A 23,634-nucleotide genomic window follows, 5' to 3' on the forward strand; every position below is an offset into this window, starting at 1 on the left:
AGGGCGGGGCTCCAGCATCATCACCACCGGCCATCGCTGCTTCATTGTGGGGTTGATGCTGCGAACAGAGCCGGAGGGGAGCGAGAGATCAGAAATAACAGGAGAATGCCATGGACACGACTTCACACCTATTAAGACGCGACGCACGACGGGACTAGATGACGGGGTAAGGCGTGGAGATGTGGTTCACACCGTGCGAGCCGGGGATGACTAGCGGGCCTGCAGGTTTGAGTCCCCGGCTCGGCAGCGGTGACATGCATCGATACTCGTTTCTAATTCCACCGCCGCTTTGACGCCAAACCAACACCGAAGCAATAACAAGCACCGTCGTGTATTTTAACGTAAAACCGGGAATCGAGTCCACATTGGGCCGTGTAGCATCGCTGTAGCCTGCATGACGGAAGTGGTCGAGCTCGGCCTACACGGGCCAGCCCCCCCTCAGATATGAAGGTCCAGCCCCGGGGATGCTCATCGTCTTGCAGGGGCCTCACACACACACCTACACACGAAGCATGTTCACAATGCATCGAGCATCATGCATCTGTGTGTGTATGTGTGTGTATGTGTGTGTATGTGTGTGTATGTGTGTGTATGTGTGTGTGTGTGTGGTTTACATCACATACTTGTTGTTGCAGTGGAGCCTCCAGCTGTTGATGCTTCAGGTGAATCCAGATGTGCACCGTCTATGTGCGTTTTTTTCTGCCTGACAGCCCATCACACCTTGGTGGCTGTGTTTCTGGCAGGATGCTGCAGTGATGTTGTGAAGAGGATGCTGTGGTTGACGGAGGCCTCTGCTCAGCCTGCTCCTGCCTCAGGGTGTCACACTGGCCTGGTTTAACACACATCACCCCTGCTGGGAAGGCATTTGTCACCCTGTTGTTTTAGGGTCAGCGCAGATGGAGGCTACAGTGACGGCCCACAAGTTAATAGTTTATAGATTGCTCTTGCAGTCACAGGTTTCATCCAATAATACTCATCAATAGGGCAAAAAGTAATTATATTATATATTGGATCAATGATTTGCAGTTTGTCACTTCTGTACCTGCTATCAAGTCATTTTACTTTGCTGCATGTTCATTTCCTCTTTATATTCCCCATCATGTCTAACTGCTCATATCATCATTGGCCAATGTCATTCTTAAGCTGTTGTGTGAAGCAGCACGTTGAATTTCAGCTGCACTGCAAAGCAATTTGTGGCTTAAGAACTGACTTTCAACGGACGTCAAAACTGTAATTTTATAAAGCAATTAATATTTGTATATTACACATTACATCAGCAGTGGTGACGTGTGAACATCTTGAACCAGAAGATCCATGTAGATTTGTTGGATGACACTGACATATTGAATTGTCATGTACATAGGCTATAGCTCTCTCTCTATATATATCTATATGTATATATCTATCTATATATAGATAGATAGATATATATTTATGCATGTGTGAAGTTTAAGATTGTATAATTTAGTTGAAAAACACTGTGCAAATGAATAATTTGAAACATGAAAACCTTGCAGCAGATGTGTAGCCAATGCTCGTTCCTGAAGTATCGCCCACATTAGTAAATCTCTTAATACAGAGGGTTTGGTGTTTTGACCTGAAATAGAAAGTAATCCAAAAAACATGCAGGAGAGTGCTGCTGGACTCCAGCAACACTTTGAGCCAACTTACATCACAACCGCATCCCAGACTGATTAAACTTAAGTTGCTCTCGCACATTAGCATCAACGCTGGCATCGATATGACTCACTTTGGCTGACTCGATTGCATAACCTGGATTTGGAAGAGGACAACAAATGGTCCTGAACTGTAAGATTTAGTTTGCAAAAAAAAAGGACCACACCAAACAAATACAAATTGTCATAAGTGCCCATTGGTTAGATAGTAGGAATGCCTCATGTAGAGTCCTGAAAAAACATTTGGTTCATTAATTTTATGTAATATCTTTGTGACTCAATGTTTTTACGTAATGTTCAATTGCTCGAGTCACAACCAGATTACAGATTGTGATTCTTGGCATGCAGTTCTAATTCCATTTGGAGTAACATAAAGCTGGTTTATCAGAGCTGGGGGACTCTGATACATTAATCTCAACGTGCTATCAATGTGTTTTAACATTAATGTATTTTTACTTCATCAATATATTCCTTATCATGTCAAGTGTAAGTTTGTTTTCTGCCATACTCTGCAGCAATTTATGGTTTTAAAACCGACTTTTAATGAAGATCAAAATGATAATTTGTTGACATAATTTATACTATATATCATTAAATCTTGGCAGCAATATAGAATTGTAGGGTTTTATTAACCACTAATTTCATCAGTCAAAAACATTTTTTTGTATCCTTAGCAATTCAAAGGAAGGCATGACAGCTGACCCAAGTGCAGCTCCTTGACTCCAGAGAGTGAATTTCACATCATGAGTCCTGTACTTGTCTTTAGCCAACAAAGGGGTTAAGAGTAGAAACAAATGAGTCGGTGTCTGAAAAAAGATTCAGAAATCCAAATGTGAATCAGACAAAGCCTATTTAATTTCTTGATTATTTTCCTGACCCAAGGCAAACTGTGGCTTGTGCAGTGGTTTCACTGGGTAGTGAGCAACAAAATCTGACAGGCAGCAACACAGCTGACGGTTCTTTTTCCATTCTGGCAGATTCTCTGGAAGACCCAGTGCCAACACCAAAACACATTATTGTCTTAGAGTCAAAAGTGGGTCATGGTGCCAGCGTAGTTCATCTTGTAGTATTTAACACACGCTTACTAAACAAACACTGTGATACACGCACACTCAACACAGTCACAGTCAGGGCACAGTGAGAAAATGGGCCACTCTGCTCGCCGGTGTCTGTCTGATTTATATCTCCCTCTTTTCTGAATCTGCTCAGTCTGCTGAGCCAGACACAGTTATGTTGTGTGCAGACATCTCCAGCTAACTCGGTTTGCTACACCAAACACCGTGTGGTACATTACAGAGAAGCACATTAATAGCAGTCCTGTAAAAGATGGGCAACAAGATTTGCAGAAAAGATCCACAAAGCACACAATGTCTATCAAAACAGTACAAAAGACTAATTTATCCAGCTTTCTAAACTTTGTTTAAACATTATAGAGGAGATGACATTTCAAATCTAGTAGCTACATCTTTATATTTAGATTTTAATTGCATCCGGTGAGGAGGTTATGCTTTCATTGCTGTTTGTCCATCGGCAGGATTGCTATAAAACAACCTAACCAACTTCCATGGATGGTTTAGGCATTACCAAAGGAAGAACCTGTCAACTTTTGTGTGTCCCTTCTAGTTCAAAGAGTGACAGTGTGATGGAGGCATGACCTGCTTGATAGTTTTCAGAGGAGCACAGGAAAAAAGATTCAGCAAGATCCAGTTCTTTAAACCCTTTCTGGCTTGGCAGAGCAATGTCATTAACTTGGCTGAGATTTCTTGGGAGTCCATATAAATAAAATGCTCCTCAGTTTTTTCAGTTGGTTTCTTGTCAGAGATTTGTTCTCTGCTGCGGAGCTGGGCGTCACACGGTGTTTTTGAAAGCTACAAGGAGCGATGAGTGAGGTATGGTACTCCAACTTGATTCTTCTTTTGTAACTATGTTGACTGAAAGATTTTGTTTTTGGGTCTATGCTCTATGGTGGTTGTTGTTGAAGGAGTTTAACTAAGTCTGTCGTCGTGATTATGTTACTGTTTCTAAAATTTGCTTTATGTGATCAGTAGACCTAATTCACACCGTCATAACCCACAGTTGATTGAAATCATTTCCCAAGGTTGATTAGGAGTTCTCTGTTATTGCCATCATTGAATATACATTGAATTCTGTACATTGTATGGGGATTTTCTTACTTTAATCCAAAGCAGTGCAACATCTACACCAAAAGCAGTAAGCTTTAGTTGCTTCTTCCAAGGACGTTAAGTTTTAATTGCCATTTGTCTGTCAGCAGAACCATAACTCAAAAACCACTGAACTGATTTCCATGACATTTTGTGGAGTGTTGGGCCATGACTTAAGAAAGCAAGGAAATTAATTTTGGAGTTGATCCTGATAAATGGGCTGATCCAATTATTTCATTTTCACTTTCTTTAACATAACGAGACAGGACTTGAGTCTTGGCAGAGGTATGTGCTCTCCAAGTGCACTTACTAAATGTTTTTTCAACGACTGCTATTTCTAAATTGTACAGGAAGAAAATATCGATTAAATGCTGTCAATTTGGCTGTCTCACGAGAACCATGGAGTCTGTGGGATGAAGATTGGATAGATGCTTCTAAGGACAAATCCTGTTAAGTAGTGCTTTTCATGCTGTACTATTAGCAGTTGCTTAAATGTGCAGTTGCTTTAAAAAAAGTTAAATGTATAACTTCCACTATTTAAATGTTAAAGCTATTCCCATGCTCATGCCTGTCATTTTATAAGAACGGAGTTCTGACTGAGCATATTTCCAACATATTAAAGAGTAAACAGAAATCCCAGAGATAGAAGGGTTAAGTAGGATTCCTCCTGTTTATCTCCACAACAAGGGGACAACACTGTGAGACTGACCTCAATCCTAAACCTGAAATCAATTTTCAAAGAGCAGGGTGATAAACTGTAATTGATACATATGCAAAAATAGTAATTGGATGTTAAAATAGGTTAGGCAGCTACATCCGGTGCATGGCCCAGTATTGTGCCTGCATGTGGGAGTGTTATGACCAGACAGAGGATTACTTCCCTGTGCAGTATGAAAATTGATGATGACAGTAATCAGATTGAGCTTGCAGCAAGTTCATATCTGGCCTCACCCTGCAGAACGGTATCGGGCTGAACTAAGATAAATATAGATTAATCATTGCGACCAACACAGTACACCAACATACAGTATTTACAAAAAAATAAAAAGGCTACAATTAATAATTGTTTTAAATTGATTGATAAAATATCCACATCCAAGGTCAGAAGAACCTTTTCTAAGCTCAATGTCCATGCTACAGCAGCTCAGCTACCTTGCGACAGTTCCAGTAGCTGAAAAACAGTAACTCTGCAGTGTAGGAAAGTAACAGAAAGTCTGTTAGTGTGACCTGAAGTTGGGAATGAGTAATATGGATATGTTGTGTTTCATCTCTTGTTATGAATAGCAAACTAAAGAGGCAAACCTCCCCAGGAAGCTACCCTAAGCAGGAAGTGTTCAATTATTGTTCCAGCCTAGTTGAAATGTGTTTTCTGGGTCCTCTGTTTATGTCACGATCCAGTGTTGTGAACACGTTTCACAATGCAAAAAAAAAGGAACATGGTTTTTAAAGGTTATGTATCTGTTATTCATTGCCACGGTGTTGAACAAGCACAAGCATCTGGGACAAAATCTAATATTTAATGGGCACAGCTACTCCCTCTCTTCATGGTGGCCTATGGTGTTGCAAAGCCCAGAGAAAGTGGCCTCGACGAACACGACCAGAAACACAAGTGAATCAAGTTACCCTGTGAATAGCAGAGCCAACAAAATTACATACATAATACTATGTATTATGTTATTTTTATGCCTTGTGCAGAAATCAAGGGTCAGGTGGTTTAATGCAGACAAACTGAATCACTGATGACAAGTCCACCTCATTTATGACTCGAGGCTAATCCTATAAAATGTATTCCTTTTACTGCGTCAAAAGGATTTTCCATCTGTTTTAGTCACAAGTTTGACTTAAAGGTTGCTGTAAGTTCAGAGTACTACTAGTAGGACGTGGTCTCAGGGACTCCAGTATCACTAACAGCAAACACTGTACATCCAATTTTTAGGTGGAGGCTTCACATAAGCCTGTTTGGGCTTTCTGCCCCTGCACTGATCTCTGTGGTCATTTCTTTGTATTCATATCTTTTATAAAGTGCTAAATAAATAAATAAACAGCCAATCACGTGGCAGCAGCTCAAAAATTTCAGACAACAAAATTCCATATGATAAAAGTTGAATTATATTTGAAATGTCAATAACTTAAAACAATCAGGCTCTGGGTTCCTAAAGGGCAACCTGCAATGTATATTTAGATTACAGGATTTTTTTACAACTTCTTTACCTGCATCACTTCCTTCAAAACAGTGTATACTCGAGCACATAGGCCGAGATTGGTTAACATAGGTGTGTGACAGATCCAGGCTAGGTTAGGTGGAGATAAATTTAGGAGTTTACGCTGAGGAAAGTATTAACGCTTAAACAATTAACATTTCTTCTTCACAGTGGCTATTTTGGTGTTCATTGCAGGAAAAGCACAGAGGCCACTAATAACATGAACAATGGTTCTATAGTAATATTAAGGGCACATTTAATTTAAGTAATTTAAGCTCATCATTTTCGGCTCTGGAAGCTTGTGTCCAAGACTAAATTATTAATTAATTATTTGATTAATGAATATTAAATATTTACAAGGAGAAAAAAGCTTTACTTACCCAAAGTATTGAGCGTTTGAGGATATAAAATAATCTGTACATACTGTGCCAGTAGTTTATGCTCAATTTTGAAAGACATGAGTGTTTGCCTGTTGCAACAACTTGTTACTTTGCCCCTTTTCTCCACACAATGTGCTGACATACACAGTTCTTTGCATACGGTTACCGATTCAGTGGTTTTCATCAGTGTTTCCTTGGAGGTCCTCCACACGTGGAGTCCGTGTGGACTAAACGTGACGATGACGGCAGCTTCATCTGTAATCATCTTCTCAAAATCTTTTAAGCGATGTTATGTCATTCCTCCTCAGATTATCACAGACAGTATCCAACTCTTTCTCAATCGTGGTGATATACACGGTGGCGTGCACGTTCATATGCAGATGCACTTTTGTGGATAGTTAATTGCTTGAGAAACGGAGAAAAGATATTGGGGATTGACATATGCTTTCCTTCAAGTATCAGCTGGCATCGGATTTTAAATTTAAAGTATTTTCAATTTGAAATCTTAGGTGTAATTATTATTATATATGTACTTTGTATGTGTTTTATAAGCATCTGAAATTATTAGTACACACTGATATTTATTTGTCTGTAAATGTTTCAAAATTAGGTGAATCAGTGACTTTTTCAACTGTGAACCACATTTTTATCCATGACACTGAAAGTGTGTCGTAACGTGAGGCTGACTGGTTCTTTAAGTGTAAAACATCAATTTCCCTACAGAGTGTTTACCGAGTATGGCATTGAGGTCTTAGAACTGCAAACATAACTCAAATCTTGACTTCACAATTAAAGGCATGTACTGTGTGTCCATGGTCTGTATGCATATACTGTATGTATAGGTAGGGTCAGTTCAGCTGCCTCCACACACACAGGATAGTCTGTAGATGACAATGATCTGATTGTCCATGTCACATGGTCACAATCATGTGAAGTACCCAACTTAAATGAAAGTTGTTTAGTCAGTCAAAAACATTCCCTCATTATGCTCCTAAACATGTATTCTGAGCCCTGCTGTTTGACCTTCAGCTGGTGAGACTGGTTCTCTGTTGACAACACACAAAGAAAAGGCAAATGGTGGGAGAGGAAGGGTTTGGACTGCATACCCAGAAAACCATCTGTTCCACAAATTATGTGATAAACAGCATGTAAACATGCAAAAATAACAGATGAACAGTGCATAATACCTGCTCAACATTAGCATGTTAACTTGTCAGCATTAACATATACCTCCATTGTATAGAACATGTGGCTGTAACCAAGGATTTAAAACCAGAAATCATCCTGTAGTTATCCTGTGTCTGTATTCTTTCACTATTACCACATTTCAACTCATGTACTCGATTATATCACCTCTGCAGTCTGCTATGTCTTATTTTGTCTCTCTTTGTTTCTCCTCCGCCCCACAGCCCTTTTGTCTGACAGGAGAATGAGGAAGAGGAGGATCTGGAGACCGTAGGAGCACCTTGGAAAGTTACTGTGACGTCTCAATGAAAGCACCAGAGGAGGCTGTCTAGTGTTTGACTCAATGGCTAAGAAAGGGCGTACGAAGGGCGAGAAGCCCGAAGCGCTCATCTCTGCCCTGCAGGCAGCCAATGAAGATCTCAGGTCCAAGCTGACTGACATTCAGATAGAGCTACACCAAGAAAAATGCAAGGTACTGTACAGCATAACATAATAAGCCCAAATATTTAAAAGTGTCAACTTCATATATTTGAATCAAAACATTTACACACAGACACGTTCACTCATTAATAAAACTTTTTTTTTTCTTCGTTCGATGTAGACAGTTATTGATGTAGAGAGGTTTGCTATTTTACACAGGCTGAATAATTTGGAAATTTCAATTCACATCCACGAAAACAACCGAGGTCTGAAATGCTGTTTTTGCACATTTGGTCTCCCTGTGGCCCAGTTCTCTCGCACACTTGACGTGATGAGGGTGAACATGTCATGGAACATGACACATGTCTGTGAGTGTTCGTTCTGCATGTCTACAGGGTGGACATTTGGATTCAGCCTTTTTTGTGAAGGTTGTAGGAGCACTACGGACAACCAGAGAGAACAACAACAACAGACACTCAAGGCTTTTATCTATTAGAATAAGACAGGCACTTATTATGGTGTACAGATGTAATGTGTGGGGATGGTCAAAAAACAATTATAGCACAGGAGTAACATAACGTCATTCCTCTCTCCTCTTCACGTCAAAGGTGAGCAAGCTGGAGCGCGACAAGGTGCAGGAGGTGAAGCGGGTGAGAGAGCAGGAGCAGCACCGTCACACCGCCATGTTGACAGAGCAGCGGGCCAAGTGGCACGAGGAAAAACAGAAGGAGCTCCAGGCTCTCAGGGAAAACCTGACCCGGCAGCATGAGCAGGAGCTGGCCCGCCACGCCAAAATCAAAGACCAGGAGAACCAGAGGCTGAAAGCCGCACTAAGCGCCATGCGAGATGGCAGCGGAGAGAAGGTGAGGTTTAGATGTGGGAGGGAAGTCGGTGTAGACCTTGCTCAGTAGAAGTACAAGTTCCTGTATATGATAATCTTAAAAACAATATATAGAAGTTCTGTCAATCTGAACCATATCGACATCCACTCTGTTCAGGTGCGCACAGCTTTGACCCTCGAAGCCAAAGAGGATGCACGTCGCTTCTTTGACCAGGAGAGAGTGAAGCTTCTGCAGGAGATAATGGAGCTGAAGAGTGTTAAGAAGCAGACCGACGAGGCTCTCAGCAACATGATCCAGTCCGACAAGATGAAGGCTGGGGACCTGCGGTCCGAGCACCAGCAGCACCAGGAGCAGATCTCCAAGATCAAGTGGGACTGCGAGAAGGACATCCGCAGACTGGTACCAAATACTACAATACTGAATACTTAAGAGTAATATATTAGTATAGTGGGATCTAGAACAATGGGTTAAAATGTTTTTTAAACTATCACTAAATATTAAACATTAGGTTTGTGATAAGAATGATGATGATGATTTATCTTTGAGTCCATAATTTATCGAAACAACATTTCAAACTGGCATCAGAAAAAATTAACCCCACCATTGTTTCTCTCTCCTTCCCTGCAGGTGGATGAAATCAAATCTAAAGACCGCACCATCTTCTCTCTGGAGAAGGAGCTGGAGTCGACGGCAGGGTTCTTACAGAAGCTGCAGCTTCAGAAGGATGCTCTGGACGAACAGCTCTTCCTCGTCAAGGAGGCAGAGTGCGGTCTGGGAAGCCCGAAAAGAGAGATCCCAGGCAGAGCTGGAGACGGAGCCGAGCACTGTGGCAGCCCGGTAAGAAGAGTCGGGAGATGTTTCATGCTCATGCAGCCTAATCTTTCAAAGAACTGATATCAATCAGGTCATATGAGAGAAAAACTCTGAGGCCTTTCATCTCTTCTTGACTTTTGAACCCCAATTTCCCTTTTTACTTAAGCTCTTGAACACGTCTTTGTAGCTGAGGTGTTAATATTCCGTTGAGACATCCGTACCTCATCAGCAGCGTGACATCCCTTATAGAAACAGGCAGTCAACAATTGTTCTTCATTACGAAGTTTGAGTGTGACCTGTGTAGAGGAAGCATGACCTCTTACTACATAGAGAGACCCAAATATTGAGATTTAACTTTCTATTCAATTAGATTCAGTGTCCTTGAGATCCGAGCACAATAAAATAAAAAGTGACTTGACTTCATTCTATTGCCATCGGATTTTTTTAATTGAATTTATTTTTATTGAACTCATTCTTGTTCCTAATTTCTAAACTTTTAAATAAGCTGATGTCATAGTTTTGGTTCAAATAACAAAAAAGCACTGACCTGTGCTTACAAAATGCATCATTGCATTAATCTTAGTCTGAAGATTTTTCTTCTCTCTTCCTCACCTGGTTTATAATTGAATTAGTCAAATGACAGTTGTTGTCTGATTTATTTCAGGACATGAGGAGGAACCAGAGACGTGTTGCTGAACTCAACTCAACTATACGCAAACTGGAGGATCGCAACTCGCTGCTGGTCGATGAGAGGAATGAACTAGTATGATAAAAATCATTTAAAAATCAATCATCCGTCTGTCGTTCAACCTTCATCTTTCTGTCTTTGCTTTAAATCAGCAAAAAATGTTTTGCTATTCACCTCCCTCGTGTTGGCCACCACTTAACATGTCCCTATGTCCACCAGCTGAAGCGAGTTCGAGAGTCGGAGAAGCAGTGCAAGCCCCTGCTGGACAAAAACAAGCTGCTGAACAAGAGGAACGATGACCTGACCCAGACCATCCAGAAGCTGGAGGAGAAACTCAAGAGCCTGGCCAAGGAGAACATGGAGATGGTGAGTCCCAAAGTCACGACAGTATCATACATACTTCTTGTAAGAGGGACAGATGGATGACGTGAGAGGGTTTTCTTGTGTTTCTTGTGTTTGCAGAAGGAGAAGATCAGCACCCATCCTCCACTGAAGAAGCTCAAGTCTCTAAACGACCTGGACCAAGCCCATGATGACCAGGAAATAGCCTTTCTCAAGCTCCAAGTCCTGGAGCAACAAAACATGATCGACGAACTGACGAGGGTACATACTTTTCTTTATTTATATGCTGAGGGTGCAAATTAACATCTACTGTATATTTGAGGTTTCTTCTGGTGCTGCCATCAGCTCTGTCATATCACAGCAAAAAAGGTTTCTGTATCAAATCCCAGTTCAGCACACTCCTGTGTGGATTTGACATCTTTTCCCTGTTGTCCATGCTAATTGCTGTGAATTTGAGTGTGAATGCCCCATGTATTTTGGCCACTGGTGTGCTGGCTACCCGTCTACATGTGATTGTTTGGGAACAAGAACACCCATCGATTAGATGATCTGTTGGGGTTTAAAGTGTGACTGCAGGAAAGGAGACTTCAGAATATGAGAGAGCATCATGTACAGATGTTGTATGGATCAATTCTGATTTTCTCCTTGGCCAAGCTTCAATAAATATTTCAGCAGAAGTCATCAAATGGCTCCTGAACGCTTTCTTCATTCATGATCAGCAGATTTTCCACAACTGTAATGTTACATAAATCTATCAAAAAGTTTGTGCACTGAAGATTTTTGGAACATTAATCATCTTGAAATTTACGTCATTAGTTATTTGGATGTAATTAATAAACAATTTAACGTGAATCTCTGATGTTTTCTTTTGCGGCATCAGCTTAGCGCACTTGTAACCAGTCACTCTGTGTAGCTTATTTTACAATAAAGTTACAACCCGAGCGATCAGACTTTAAAACCAAGAGCTCAGGCTTGACAACCGTGTGACAACTGAATGTGTTAGAGACGTTCTCACCATCCAGGGAAAAACTCCTGTACCCTGGAAATGAGCGACTGTGAAAAACAATGGATGATTCAGGACACACACTCAAAACTCTGTACGGGTCTGTCTTAAAGAATTGTTATCAGGATGAAAATTTGACTGAACTCTGTCATTAGCTGGTCATTTAGTCTTCAGTTTTTATCTTTTCATGTTCAACAGTTTATTTCAGTGACATTGAGATTTAGTCTTATAGTTGTGTGTCATCTTTTTCTTTGTATTTGTCTGTTTTTTCCAGGATCGTGAAAAACTACTAAGAAAGAAAAGGCATAAAAGAAGTTCCAGGCCAATAAAGGTAAAAATAATTAAATATGTCAGGAGCATTTTATCCTCAGGTGCACATAGCTTATTAACAAATAAACATTTAGGACAGTGGTCTTAAGAAACTGTGATACTATGATACAGCAGTAATTGATGCATCCTGTAACCATATTCAGAGACACACAGACAGGAAGGTATGATGCACAATTATATCTTTTTAATATGATATATATGGTTTATGTAATGTACATCGCTTACAATATTCTTCTTATTCTTATATGCATAAACATGGAGGGGGCAGGGGTTGGAGTTGGGGTGTTGAAGGGTAAAAGGGAGGGAGGGAGTTGGGGTGGGAGGTGGATGAAGGGGGAGGGAGGGAGTTGGGGTGGGAGGGGGATGAAGGGTAGGTAAGGGTTAGGGGGATGAAGGGTAGGTAAGGGGGAGGAAGGGTAGGTAAGGGTTAGGGGGATGAAGGGTAGGTAAGGGGTAGGGGGATGAGTGTGGAATGGGTGAGGTAAGGGGGAGAGGGGAAAGCATTGGAGGTTGACGGGGAAAGAGAGAAGTCCAGTTTCAGGAGAGACTTTCAGGAGCGTGATTCTCTCTACAGTTCATCGTCACTACACTTGTGCTCCTGTTCCAGCTTCTTCTTCCCCGTCCTTCCACCAGTGGGCAGCTTCCTCTGCTGAACATGTCTGCAGGGTTGTTCAGTGGGGGTCTGCTCCAGGGTGCCAGTCCTGCCTCACCCCTTTTGACCTCATTCTCTTTGAGCATGAGCAAAGCCAGGCAATCAATGTAAGCATTGGCTTGAGCCTCTGCCTTCTTCTTTTTTTGAGTGATGAGCTCGTCCTTGCTGTGGAGCTCGTCTTTCATCTGGCTCTGTTCAGTCTCCAGCAGGGACACTTGTTCTTTCAGAGACTTGTTTTCTTGTTGAAGAGACTCTCGACTGGCCTCCTCTTTTTCAGCCTCGTGGTGCAGACTGACCTCCAGGTTTTCATGCGTGGCTCTGCACTCGGCCACACATGTCTGCAGCTCCTTTTCTTGAACAGCGAGCATCGCCAGACAATCGATGTGGGCCCTGACACGATGGCTCCTCTTTTTCTTCATTTTGATGATGATGTCATCCTTCTCTTTGAGCTCAGTCTTGAGCTGGCTCTCGCTGCTCTCGAGCTGCTGGACCTTCTCCTCCAGAGCCCCTTTGGCCTCTTTCAGAGAATTGATCTCTGTGATGGCTTTGCACAGAGCCTCCCTGAGCCCCTCCACTGTTTTCTGCAGCTGGAGATGGGCTGCGCCACACAGAGAAGGGCTGAATGCCAGAGGTCCACGGGTCTGAAAAATAGAAACATGAAATTCATGAAACAAACTCCTGTCTAACTATAACACAACCTGTGCACTTATTTCTACTGTTGAATATTCTGAAACAGAGAGTAACATGTAACCACAGCAAGCAACACAAATCCATGCATATCTTTTGAAAACCAGACAGCTTTGAGTCCACAACTAAAGCAACTAGAGCGTCACATCTATCTTCAAGTTAGTTTAAGGGATAGTGCAGTGTTTAAGTCCACAAAAACCCTTTAGGAGTCTCAGAGCTAAACAGTGTTCTAGCAAAATCCAATACAATTGAAGTGACTGTTGACCTCATATTTAAATGTAAACAAACATTTTTGATAAAAATAAAAACAACACATGCAATTCATACTCCTCGTGTGGTGTCGTCCAAGTGTCCGCAAGCTCCGACATTCAAATTCGGTCTGTCTCTGAATGCACCTCGTCGGAAGATATCACAGGACATTTAAGCTAAAAACCATTAAAACATGGTGGAAATGAGTGGAATTTGAATGTCGGGGCTTCTGGACACGTGGATGACACCACATGAGCAGCATGGAGGCATTTTATGTTTTTTCTGTTATTATTCTTACTGTTACTGTTTTATTACGTCTGAAGAATCAGTCACTTCGGTTGTATTGGATTGTGCTGCAACACTGTTCACTGTTTACTGTTTACTATCCCTTTCAAATTTGATAAAATGGATAGTTCACTGAAGTACCTTACTTCGGGACTTTTAAGCTTTAAACTTGGTGTATGAAAATGTATTTGAGCTTTGGACAAAACATAATTAACTAACAGGATAAATTAGGCTGGGAAAAAAAACAAGTTTCCTTCAGTAAAGTGAAGAAAATCTCACCCGATTTACTTGTGAATTCATGTTGACGGGTGTCAGTGAAACAATAAGTTGTTCTTGGGGAGAAAGAGCAGTAGAAAGTCAGTGGTTCGTCTTTGCAGCAAGAGGAGCGATGTTGACGGTCGGCAACTAAATAATAAGTTGTTCTTGGGGAGAAAGAGCAGTAGAAAGTCAGTGGTTCTTCTTGGCAGCAAGAGGAGTGACTGTTCTTGACTGACCAATCAGCAGGAATGATTCTATAGTCAGTTAGAGACAGATTTAAGTACGTTGCCATAGTAACTGACTTTTGAAACCTAACAACATAAAGTTTTCATCAACATATTTTACTAACTTAGTTTTCAATATTTTTTAAACACCTCAATTTGAGCATTATTTAAATGTGCACTTGGATTGTTGAAAAAAAACAAGCATTGCAGGTGCAAGGTGCATTCATTCTGTTGCCAGCAGGAATGAGGATTCCACAGAGGGTTTTTATTTTTTTTATTTTGTTACAAACAAGAATCTAAAAGAAATGTGAGGTTCCTGAGGTTATGTGAACTAGCTTTTTTTTCTTTTTTTTAATACTTTATTGTTTCAGACAAAGTAAAAACAAGAATCACAACGTGAAACACAAACAATTGTTGGTCACTCATATGTACTAATATTTCACAGTAGAAAAATACAAAAACTGCAGATTCAAGTAGGAAGCAGGAAACACTGGTTAGCTGTTTTACCTTTGGTGTTATAAAGTACGTCGTCAGATTCTGCCAGCAGAAGTCTCTCCATACATCTGAGCTAGTGGATGTAGATTGTACAGAGCGTGAACTAGGCTTATTGATTGTTACTGGAGATTACCTCATCTGAAAAACCTTTTTCCATGCAGAGGCACATCGTAGTAGACACATTCTTCGGATATGACGAAGAGTCTATGGACTCTGAGACGTCTTCGGTGGCTTCGTTTCGGATGGACCGAACTCCTGCTACTCCTGATGAAGACCTGGTTCAGGTGAGAGCTCCCCTCGTGTCTGTCACAGAGAATGTGTCCCTTATCACTGACTTGTTTTCAGCTCCTATGACTTTGATTGTTGCTATATTACCCTGCCGCAACCCCAACGTCTATGCTGTGTGTGTTGTGGGTGTGTGTCAAACAAGGGTCTAGCCAATGAGGAGTCGGAGCTGCGTTTCCGTCAGCTGACCAGGGAGTACCAGGCCTTGCAGCGAGCCTACGCTCTGCTGCAGGAACAGAAGGGAGGCATACTGGATGCTGAAATGGAAGCCAAGGTACAAACAGGGCACAGTGATCATATAGCAAGACAAACCTGGTAAAATAAAACTATAAAAAATAAAGATATTGTGTTGAAGAGTTGTGATGGAAACTGTAAAGGTCATTTTACCCACCTTTACTAGGTTAAGTAATCCTGTGACAGTCACAGATTTAAACGATGTACATGTACTAATTGTATTTGTAAGGTCATAGTACAAATACAGAATGTTTATGTTTGTGTCCTATGGCTGCCATAAGGTTGTGGGAATCGAGTTACATTTAATTTCATCAGCTTTAAACTTAAAACCCTGATCCTGACATGATTTAATAATTAGAGTGGTCTCATAAGATGAGTCTCATCGTGTGGTTTGTTTTGTGTAATGCCCAAACTAATGCAGCTTCAACCGCACCAGGTTGTTCTCTAGTGCAGCGGGGCATGATGACATTTCATGGCAGCACATTCAAAGTTCTTGTACGAAGCAAAGTTCAAGTCAAGTTCCTGCAAATCTTTCGAAGAAGCAGTGCCTCTGGGGGGTTAAGACAATGTTTGGTGAACAGAAATGAAATCTGTCCACATTTGAAATAGTCCAAAGTTTCCACCGCCCCTTTTTGAAACAATCATGAGGAGAGGCTGTGCTCTAATAGCAAATAAGAGTCTGTTTCACTCATGTTTCAGGCTCAGGAGCAGCTCCAAGCAGACGTTCTCAGGTACAAAGCCAAAATAGAGGACCTGGAGAAGGAACTGACCCTGAGGGGACAGGTAGGACACACAAACACTCACATGTACATGAGGAAGGGTAAAATATTTAATGTTTAGTTTGTAAAATCTCATTTCTTTTTAAATGGGTTAAAATGTGAGAGTATATCGATGTACCAAAGGTTTGATTATGTCAGCATTGGGGGGGGTGAGGGTGGTCAGGTTCTCTTGTTTCAACATGTGAAGGTATATTTTTACTTTATTTATTTCATAGTATTAATAATTAAGCATTGTGTGTGTGTGTGTGTGTGTGTGTGTGCGTGCGTGCGTGCGTGCGTGTTCTCGGACAGGACTCCAAATGGGTGGAGGAGAAGCAGCTCTTCTTACGAAGGAATCAGGAGCTTTTAGACAAGGTTGGACTTGACCTAGAGTTTGTTTTACAATAATCAAACATAAAGTCTTGTAAAAAATGTTGGCCATTAAATAATGAAGATGATAATGATGTGTCAGGAGTGTATTTAATAATCATTGTTTTGTGTTGTGATCAGGTTCTTTCTTCTCAATAAAAATTCCTCAATAATTTGCTTTAAAAACTTTGTATTCTCTAATCGCTGTCTGAATGTTTCATTTGATAAATCCCTACTTTTACTTCTAACTCCGGCTGCAGTTGCTTTGGAAGTACATGGACAACGTCAATAACCTGTCTGCACTTATTCTTTGTCCATGTCCAGATGGAGAAGGTGGACTCAGAGAGCAGTCGGCTGCAACAGGAGCTACAAGACTCCAGAGACCAGAATGAACTGTTAGAGTTCCGGATACTGGAGCTAGAGGTGAGTCATGAAGAGTTTCATGCTAAGCATCTGTTACCATTGCATGAAAAGAAGTTCCTGAGTCTAGCGGAGAAAATCTCGAAAATCTGATAATATTTCATGGTATATTTTTCATCTGTTTCGTAGAAAGATCCTTTCTAAAGTGAGTTCAACCAAAGTCTGTAACAAATCAGATCTACAATGATGCTGCATCAGATGGTTGCAGCCTTAAACAGTTTGTCTGGAAAACTGAAACATCTCTAAAAAATAAAAATATAAAAGAGGAACCTATCAGTCGTCCACCGTACAATATGCTCCAAACCTGACAAAGTAAAGATAATCCATCTGAAAATACAGATTAATCCAGGTCTGCCACAGAGTCAAGGGGAGTTGACTTGTGATGAGAGTTATTATCTCCTATCTTATTAGCATTGTATAATAAATGTGCATTTCTGTTGTTGTAGGAGCGTGAGAGGAGATCGCCTCCGTTTAACCACCTGAGGATGCATCCCTTCTCTGAGGGAGTCAGCGCTCTGCAGATCTACTGCATGAAGGAGGGGGTGAAGGTACACAGCGGAAATCATTGATCTGCTTTATCACTGAGATGAAGTAAAAGATTAACAAGCAAATAGTTAAAAGTAAAAAACATGAATCATGTTTTCTTCTTGATTTCATTTCTTTTCCTCACAGGATGTGTGCATACCAGATCTCATTAAACTGCTCGACATCCTGGGAGATAACGGGGTAATTCCTATGCATTTGAATACGTCATCCTATGACCCTGTAAGAGGCACATTATTAATGAAAGTCATGTTTTTCCTTTTGTACAGAACTTAAGAAATGAAGAGCAAGTGGCCATTATTCAGGCCAGCACTGTTCTTTCACTCGCAGAAAAGGTACGTTGCAACAAATCAGATGATGATAATTAACATAACAGAAGATTTCTGCGCTGACACATGATTTGCTGCGTGTCGCCCTCTAGTGGATTCAACAGATTGAGGGGACGGAGGCAGCGCTGCACCAGAAGATGATTGACCTGGAGATCGAGATGGTGAGTCACTGAGAAACTGCAAGTTTTTACAGGATTTTTGATCAGGAAAAATGTCTATTCGCTCTGTAACTATCCCGATTGCACTGACGGAAAACATCTCTAATCTTCTAATTCTGTGCAGGAGATGTTCTGTAAACAGAAAGGTTATCTAGAAGAAGAGCTGGACTACAGGAAACAGGCCCTGGACCAGGCCTACATGGTACGTGAGCATGTCTACGTGTTAATGCATCATGTATACATCACATTATGGAGTGTGACATTAAAGTTAATAATATCTCTTTTCTCCTTCTCTCAACAGCAAATCCAGGAGTTGGAAGCAACGTTGTACAACTCCCTGCAGCACGACAAGGTTGTTTTGATGGCGACCAACATTTGGAACATGATGTTTCAGGTTTTTTTCACTGTGATAAAGAACAAGGGACTTCTTGGACGTTCCGTACCAGTATAAAGAGCAGATTAGCTGCCATGTGACTATTTTCATCTTGGTGCAAGTAGATAATTATATCCAACCTGTCATAAAACAGAATTACAGTGACTTATCTGTAATGTGAAATAGCAGAGGAGTGAGTTATCAGATCAACAATTCTGAAAAATGTCAAGCTGAATTAATTTTTGTCATGCTGTCTTGTGAGGAGAAAATCCCAATCATCTGGAACATCTGCACCATCATGGAGCCTACATAAGATACATAACCCTTATACATGGTGTCATCAAGTTTATAACTCTGGAGAAAAAGAGACTGCTAAGAAATATTCAACTTCTAGAAATCTGCTGAGCTTATAAAAGTAGTGATAATGACATCTTTTAAAGGCTTTAAAGCTTATCATGGTATCTACTCTGCCTGATGTGCTCCTCCCAGGTGATAAAGTACGGCGAGCCTCTGGATGAGCTACAGCGGGACGAGCTGCGGACGTCGGTGGAGAAGCTGAGGAGGCAGATGCTGAGGAAGAGTCGAGAGTACGACTGCCAGATCCTCCAGGAGAGGATGGAGCTGCTGCACCAGGCGCACCAGGTCCGTCTCCGTCATACACCAGGGATGGATGATGGATATGTTGAGAGCTTTTCTCTTCTTTTATTCAAAAAAGAAAAACATTTGTGACCTTTTTCTTTCTGGATGTTTGCAGAGAATTCGTGACCTCGAAGACAAGACGGAAATCCAGAGGAGGCAGATTAAAGATCTGGAGGAAAAGGTATGTTTAATGTAAAAAAAAACAAAAAAACATACAGTACGATAACTAAACTGCAGCAGCTCCAACATAAAGACTTAAATTTGTTCGTTTAAAGAGGTCGTCACAGTTAAGGGAGTTCCCCCCCAAAGGAATCAATGTTGAATTGAATTTTGAATGTTGAAAACAACAACAACCTACAATATAAGTATTATCCAGAAATATGGTTTCAGAATTGCTACAGTTCCAGTTTCTCTATATCTGTTCCTGTCTCTGCTAACATATCTTGAGTGATCCTCTAATCCTCTCACTCTTTCTTCTACTCTGTCTTCTACTCTTTCTCTCTTTCCACAGTTTTTGTTTCTGTTCTTGTTCTTTTCTCTTGCCTTTATCCTTTGGCCTTGAAGTCTTTGGCGTGTCCCGTAGCAGAGGTGAGTCCTGAGGGCTTCGAGATAGAAAGTTGAAACCACCGCCGTCCCTCCTCTGCACCTCGGTCAAATAGTTTTCCTGTTAAAGCGGAACCAGCACAGCGAGTGTTCTTGGCTCTGTGCAGCTGCCAAAGTCAAATGTGGGAACACTCAGGCTGCTCTGCCCGAATCTGCCTTTTCAAGTAGTAAGCCCTGTGAAAACTTCCTGATATGGAAGGTATGGACTTTAAAATAAGAAGGAATAATACATTGAGTTGATAATTAACCTCATTTTGGAATTTACTCCTAATCTCATTTAAGAGAAAGCTAATTTAAGTAAAATACTGTCCTGATTTGACCCTGGTCTGCAGCCTCTCCCTCTTACACATTTACTTCTCCTAAGAAATATTCCATTTTCATTCCGTCTTTCTCCTTCACACTCCCTGAGTCTCATGCATTTCTCTTAATTGTCACATTTTTTCCCCATATTACATGAACATATGAAATATTAGGAAGCAAACTGTGTCATCAGCATCTCCCTCTCGTGTGATATTTTAACCCATGTGTTTTTAAGTCTCATACATCGTTCTCTATAGTCAATGGTTTTACAGGAAGATGTAGTTAGGGATGTTTTGCAGCCTGGGTTGTATCTCACAGTAATTACCTCAATTAGCTCCAATTTGGTCTCTACCAACTTTTGAAAAACATCTCTAGCTTTAGCTTCTAAAACCATCAGCTAGTTGCTAACTTTGCTATTTGTTGCTGGGCAGGAATCAAAGAGTGGCTTTATCATATCATTTTTCTTTTCCAAAGCAGTGAAACAGAAACAAAGAGCTGAAAAAGATGCTAAAGCGCTGGCTTAGCTGAGGGGGAAGTGCAGTGATGCTTACTTGTGGGACATAAGTAGTGTTCAGGGTTACACCCACGCAAAGAGGAGCCATAAGTCATTCACCACATCCAATTACTTTGAGTCGCTTTAAAGCGTTTTTATAGCGGCAGGTAATATTTTGCTGAAACACTGTTGAAATAAGCTGCTTTCAGACATGCAATGAACTCCGGATAATCTCCTGACATTCTTCGGAAGGGGCTGTACGTGAGAACGCAAATGTCCACATGAGTGGCTCCAGGATTTCTCCGGCCAACCCCCTAGTAAAAACTCCGGAGAATGTCAGAAGGAGCTGATGTGAGAACACAGCAGGAGATCCTCAGCAGGATTCACATTGAGTGAGTGGGCACGTTGATGACCATTTCAAAAAGAATGATAAGGGCCCATGTCGACGTGCTCAACAAAAACATTTGATCTCCGCAGCTTAATTAATGCTTTAGGTCCTCCTTTCTGCTGCACCACCCCTCACCTGAACTCTCCAGAGATTTCTGCTCTGTTGTGAATGCGTCTGAGCGGAGAACCTCCTGCTGCTGCATTGTTCACGTGTGAACGGCAAACTGCGGAGAAAGTCCGGAGCTGCATGTCTGAAAACGGCTCTAAACATCGATCGCTCAATACATGCAGGTTGTGCTTTGATACACACTTCCCTTGTGCTGCTTTGTGACCGCTCTGTCTCCCTCTGTGTGCGTCTCTCAGGTGGTGTGTCGGTGTGGAGATCTCGTTTGTGACCACAGTGTTATTTATTTTCTGGACCAGCGTGGAACAGTGTGTGTAGCAGTGACTGCTGTCAGTGTAAGGTGGATGTGTCGTGCGTTGGCCATGGATGTTCACACTTCAGACTTTCTTTTTTTTCTTTTTTTTTTTTATTGGGGATGGGGTTCTCAGGACGCTGCCCTGGATGATCTCTACTTTTTAAAGCAGTATCGGACATTAAACATCTGGACATCCAAACAGCTGGAGTCCTGCAATAGACACACAACTAGAAAGACTTACAATAGACTCAGACACACACGTATACACTTACACATGCAAACAGGTTACGGACAGGCATGCTGAAACAGAAGCATGCAGATGCACACACACACTCACACATGCACACACATGCTTTGACAAATCCAAACCAAAGCCTGGGAAATGTTCTCTCTGCCATGCAGGGTAATAATATGTCATTCACAGCCATTTAGCCACAGCGGGAATATAACACAACGAGGAAAACAAAACCACCAGACCACAAACCTCTCCTCTTTTGTCTCTTCATTCCTTTACTTCCCAAACCTGAGAGGACATTCCTCACCAGTGCAACCTCTCGGCAAATAGAAGCGAGCGAAACTCAGGGCCCTTGAGTGCGGAGGCAGTTTGAACAGTGCTGGTCTCGGATCTGGTTGTGATAAGGAACACTCCGGACTCACCGGCTGGCCTCCCTGCGATGCTCCCAGGATGGTGCTTTACACACGAAACTGCCCGGAGTCTCCAGAGTTCGGACCTGGAAAAAGACAGACGTGCACTGGAGAGGCTGGTGTGTACTACAGACACTACAAGTGTGGGGGGGTACAGGACACTCAGGGTGACGTGTCTTCTCCAGACACAACTAGAGCGAAGAGAGAAGATGAAAAGCTCTTTGATTCAGCTTTACTCCACCTGGATTTTTTCCGAAAAATCTACAGATTACCGCTTCTTAATTTTTTCTCAAATTCCAACAGACTGTTTACTGTTTTTTTTTTTTACAGCTCCCATCAACCTGATACTGTGTCCCAAGATTTCCACTGAGAAAAACAATCCCTCTTCTGTACTCTAATATATACATTTGTTGATATGTACATGAATGATTTCACGTAGTCTCCCCCCTTTTTATTTCTGTGAATAATTTCTTTTCGTCTCTGAAGCAGCTTGAACAGTTGATGTAAATGACTTTAATTGCTCTGTTTTATTGTGGTGACGGCTGCAAAGATCAATTTTATTTCCTTCAATTATAAACTGAAGAATCGTTGGAATATGAATGTGGATACTGGAATATTTTCCTCCCCCCCGTTCCCTTGTATTCCCCTCCCTCACATGCAGTATACTGCGTTCTGCTGTTCGAACTGTGGTGGCTCTGGGTGACCATCAAGGGGCGCTGTCGTCACCCAGGCGGCTTTCAAATTGCCCTTTAATTAAAGAGACATGATCTTTAAAACAACTTGTAAATATTTTCAGATTGCATCATGCAAAATTATCTTCATCCACTCTGGTCGGCTTAAATTTGTCATCAGTGATTTCTGGTCCGAGAAAAAAATCATTTGAATTTGATGAAACAGAAGAAACATGATTTCACCCATAACTCTGTCTTGAAAATATTGCAGGTTCTCCCTCTGTCCATCTTTTTTTACCAACCAACATGTGTTTGATACTAACACTCATCTTTTACTACACATCACTGACCATTCAGACCTCCACCTCCACAACACGAAACAGGAGAAAGTGAATGCAACACTACACCCGCTCCACTTCTCCACTGACGAGCCTGTAGTCCCTGCAATATTTACAATCAGCTTGTCCCCTGTGTACCCGAGCCAGTGTGTCTGCCACCACACCCCCCCTCTGGCTCCATTCACGGGTCCAAGGAAGCGCCTCTCTGTGGCGTCTCATTACACAGTACCCACGACCCGCTCACTTTAACTTACCGAGGGGGAAGGACGGAGACTATTTTTGTGCAAACTCAGCAAACGAGCAGTTGCCTTAAATGCACTTTCCCCTCTTTTCTCCTCTTGTATGTTCCTTTGTAACAGTTATTTTCTCAGGCGGTTGATTTATCATGTAATGTATTGTGTATATATTTATATATATTTTGTTTTTATTTCACAGAGGATTTTTTTTTTTTTTTATCTTTACCCCGTCTGTCTTCCGATGAGAATTTAACCCCTGACCCTACTTCCGCCTAGATTATTAAATAGAATGTACAAAGGGAGAAATGCTGTTAACAATAAAAAAAAAAGATGGCTTTGATGTTGAAGGGTAAATCGTGATCTTTTCATATTTTATCGCAGGGATGATCAGTAAAGCCTTTGTTGATGGAGAGCATATATATCTTTCTGTCTAGCATTGTAAAAAAATTTATTTTAAATTCCTAGAAGCAGTTCATTGGAATCTTTTCCTCATTCAAAATTAAGTATCATTAAATGTATTAAATAAATAAATAAAAGAAAGT

General features: G+C 41.3%; 2 protein-coding genes across 5 annotated transcripts; one reads left to right on the top strand and one right to left on the bottom strand.

Moving 5' to 3' along the window:
• Positions 1-8: 8 nt before the first annotated feature.
• Positions 9-23,432, top strand: jakmip2 (janus kinase and microtubule interacting protein 2). Of its 3 annotated transcripts, none has more exons than XR_002203163.2 (24): positions 9-166; positions 7,829-8,076; positions 8,633-8,887; positions 9,023-9,265; positions 9,494-9,703; positions 10,344-10,442; positions 10,587-10,733; positions 10,830-10,970; positions 11,987-12,043; positions 15,054-15,176; positions 15,323-15,451; positions 16,111-16,194; positions 16,482-16,544; positions 16,863-16,961; positions 17,405-17,506; positions 17,631-17,684; positions 17,771-17,836; positions 17,923-17,991; positions 18,113-18,190; positions 18,290-18,340; positions 18,851-19,003; positions 19,116-19,181; positions 21,147-21,966; positions 22,178-23,432. XR_002203163.2 is itself a non-coding variant. In XM_020097269.2 (24 exons), exons 2-23 carry the CDS (start codon positions 7,948-7,950, stop codon positions 19,560-19,562), a joined length of 2,469 nt encoding a protein of 822 aa, XP_019952828.1. In that variant the 5' UTR covers positions 9-166; positions 7,829-7,947; the 3' UTR covers positions 19,563-19,588; positions 21,147-21,504. The 3 variants fall into 3 exon arrangements, 2 of the variants coding, with proteins under 2 accessions (XP_019952828.1, XP_019952825.2); XM_020097269.2 differs by lacking the exon at positions 22,178-23,432 and adding an exon at positions 19,512-19,588 and having other exon boundaries at positions 21,147-21,504; XM_020097266.2 differs by having other exon boundaries at positions 21,147-23,432.
• Positions 12,205-14,337, bottom strand: LOC138413825 (DNA recombination protein RmuC homolog). Of its 2 annotated transcripts, XM_069539935.1 has the most exons (3): positions 14,195-14,288; positions 13,709-13,806; positions 12,205-13,335 (listed from the first exon to the last, which is right to left on the bottom strand). In XM_069539935.1, exons 2-3 carry the CDS (start codon positions 13,799-13,801, stop codon positions 12,580-12,582), a joined length of 849 nt encoding a protein of 282 aa, XP_069396036.1. In that variant the 5' UTR covers positions 13,802-13,806; positions 14,195-14,288; the 3' UTR covers positions 12,205-12,579. The 2 variants fall into 2 exon arrangements, with proteins under 2 accessions (XP_069396036.1, XP_069396037.1); XM_069539936.1 differs by lacking the exon at positions 13,709-13,806 and having other exon boundaries at positions 14,195-14,337.
• Positions 23,433-23,634: the final 202 nt, after the last annotated feature.

The sequence above is a fragment of the Paralichthys olivaceus genome, chromosome 15 (genome assembly GCF_024713975.1).
Source record: "Paralichthys olivaceus isolate ysfri-2021 chromosome 15, ASM2471397v2, whole genome shotgun sequence".
Classification (NCBI taxonomy): Eukaryota; Metazoa; Chordata; class Actinopteri; order Pleuronectiformes; family Paralichthyidae; genus Paralichthys; species Paralichthys olivaceus.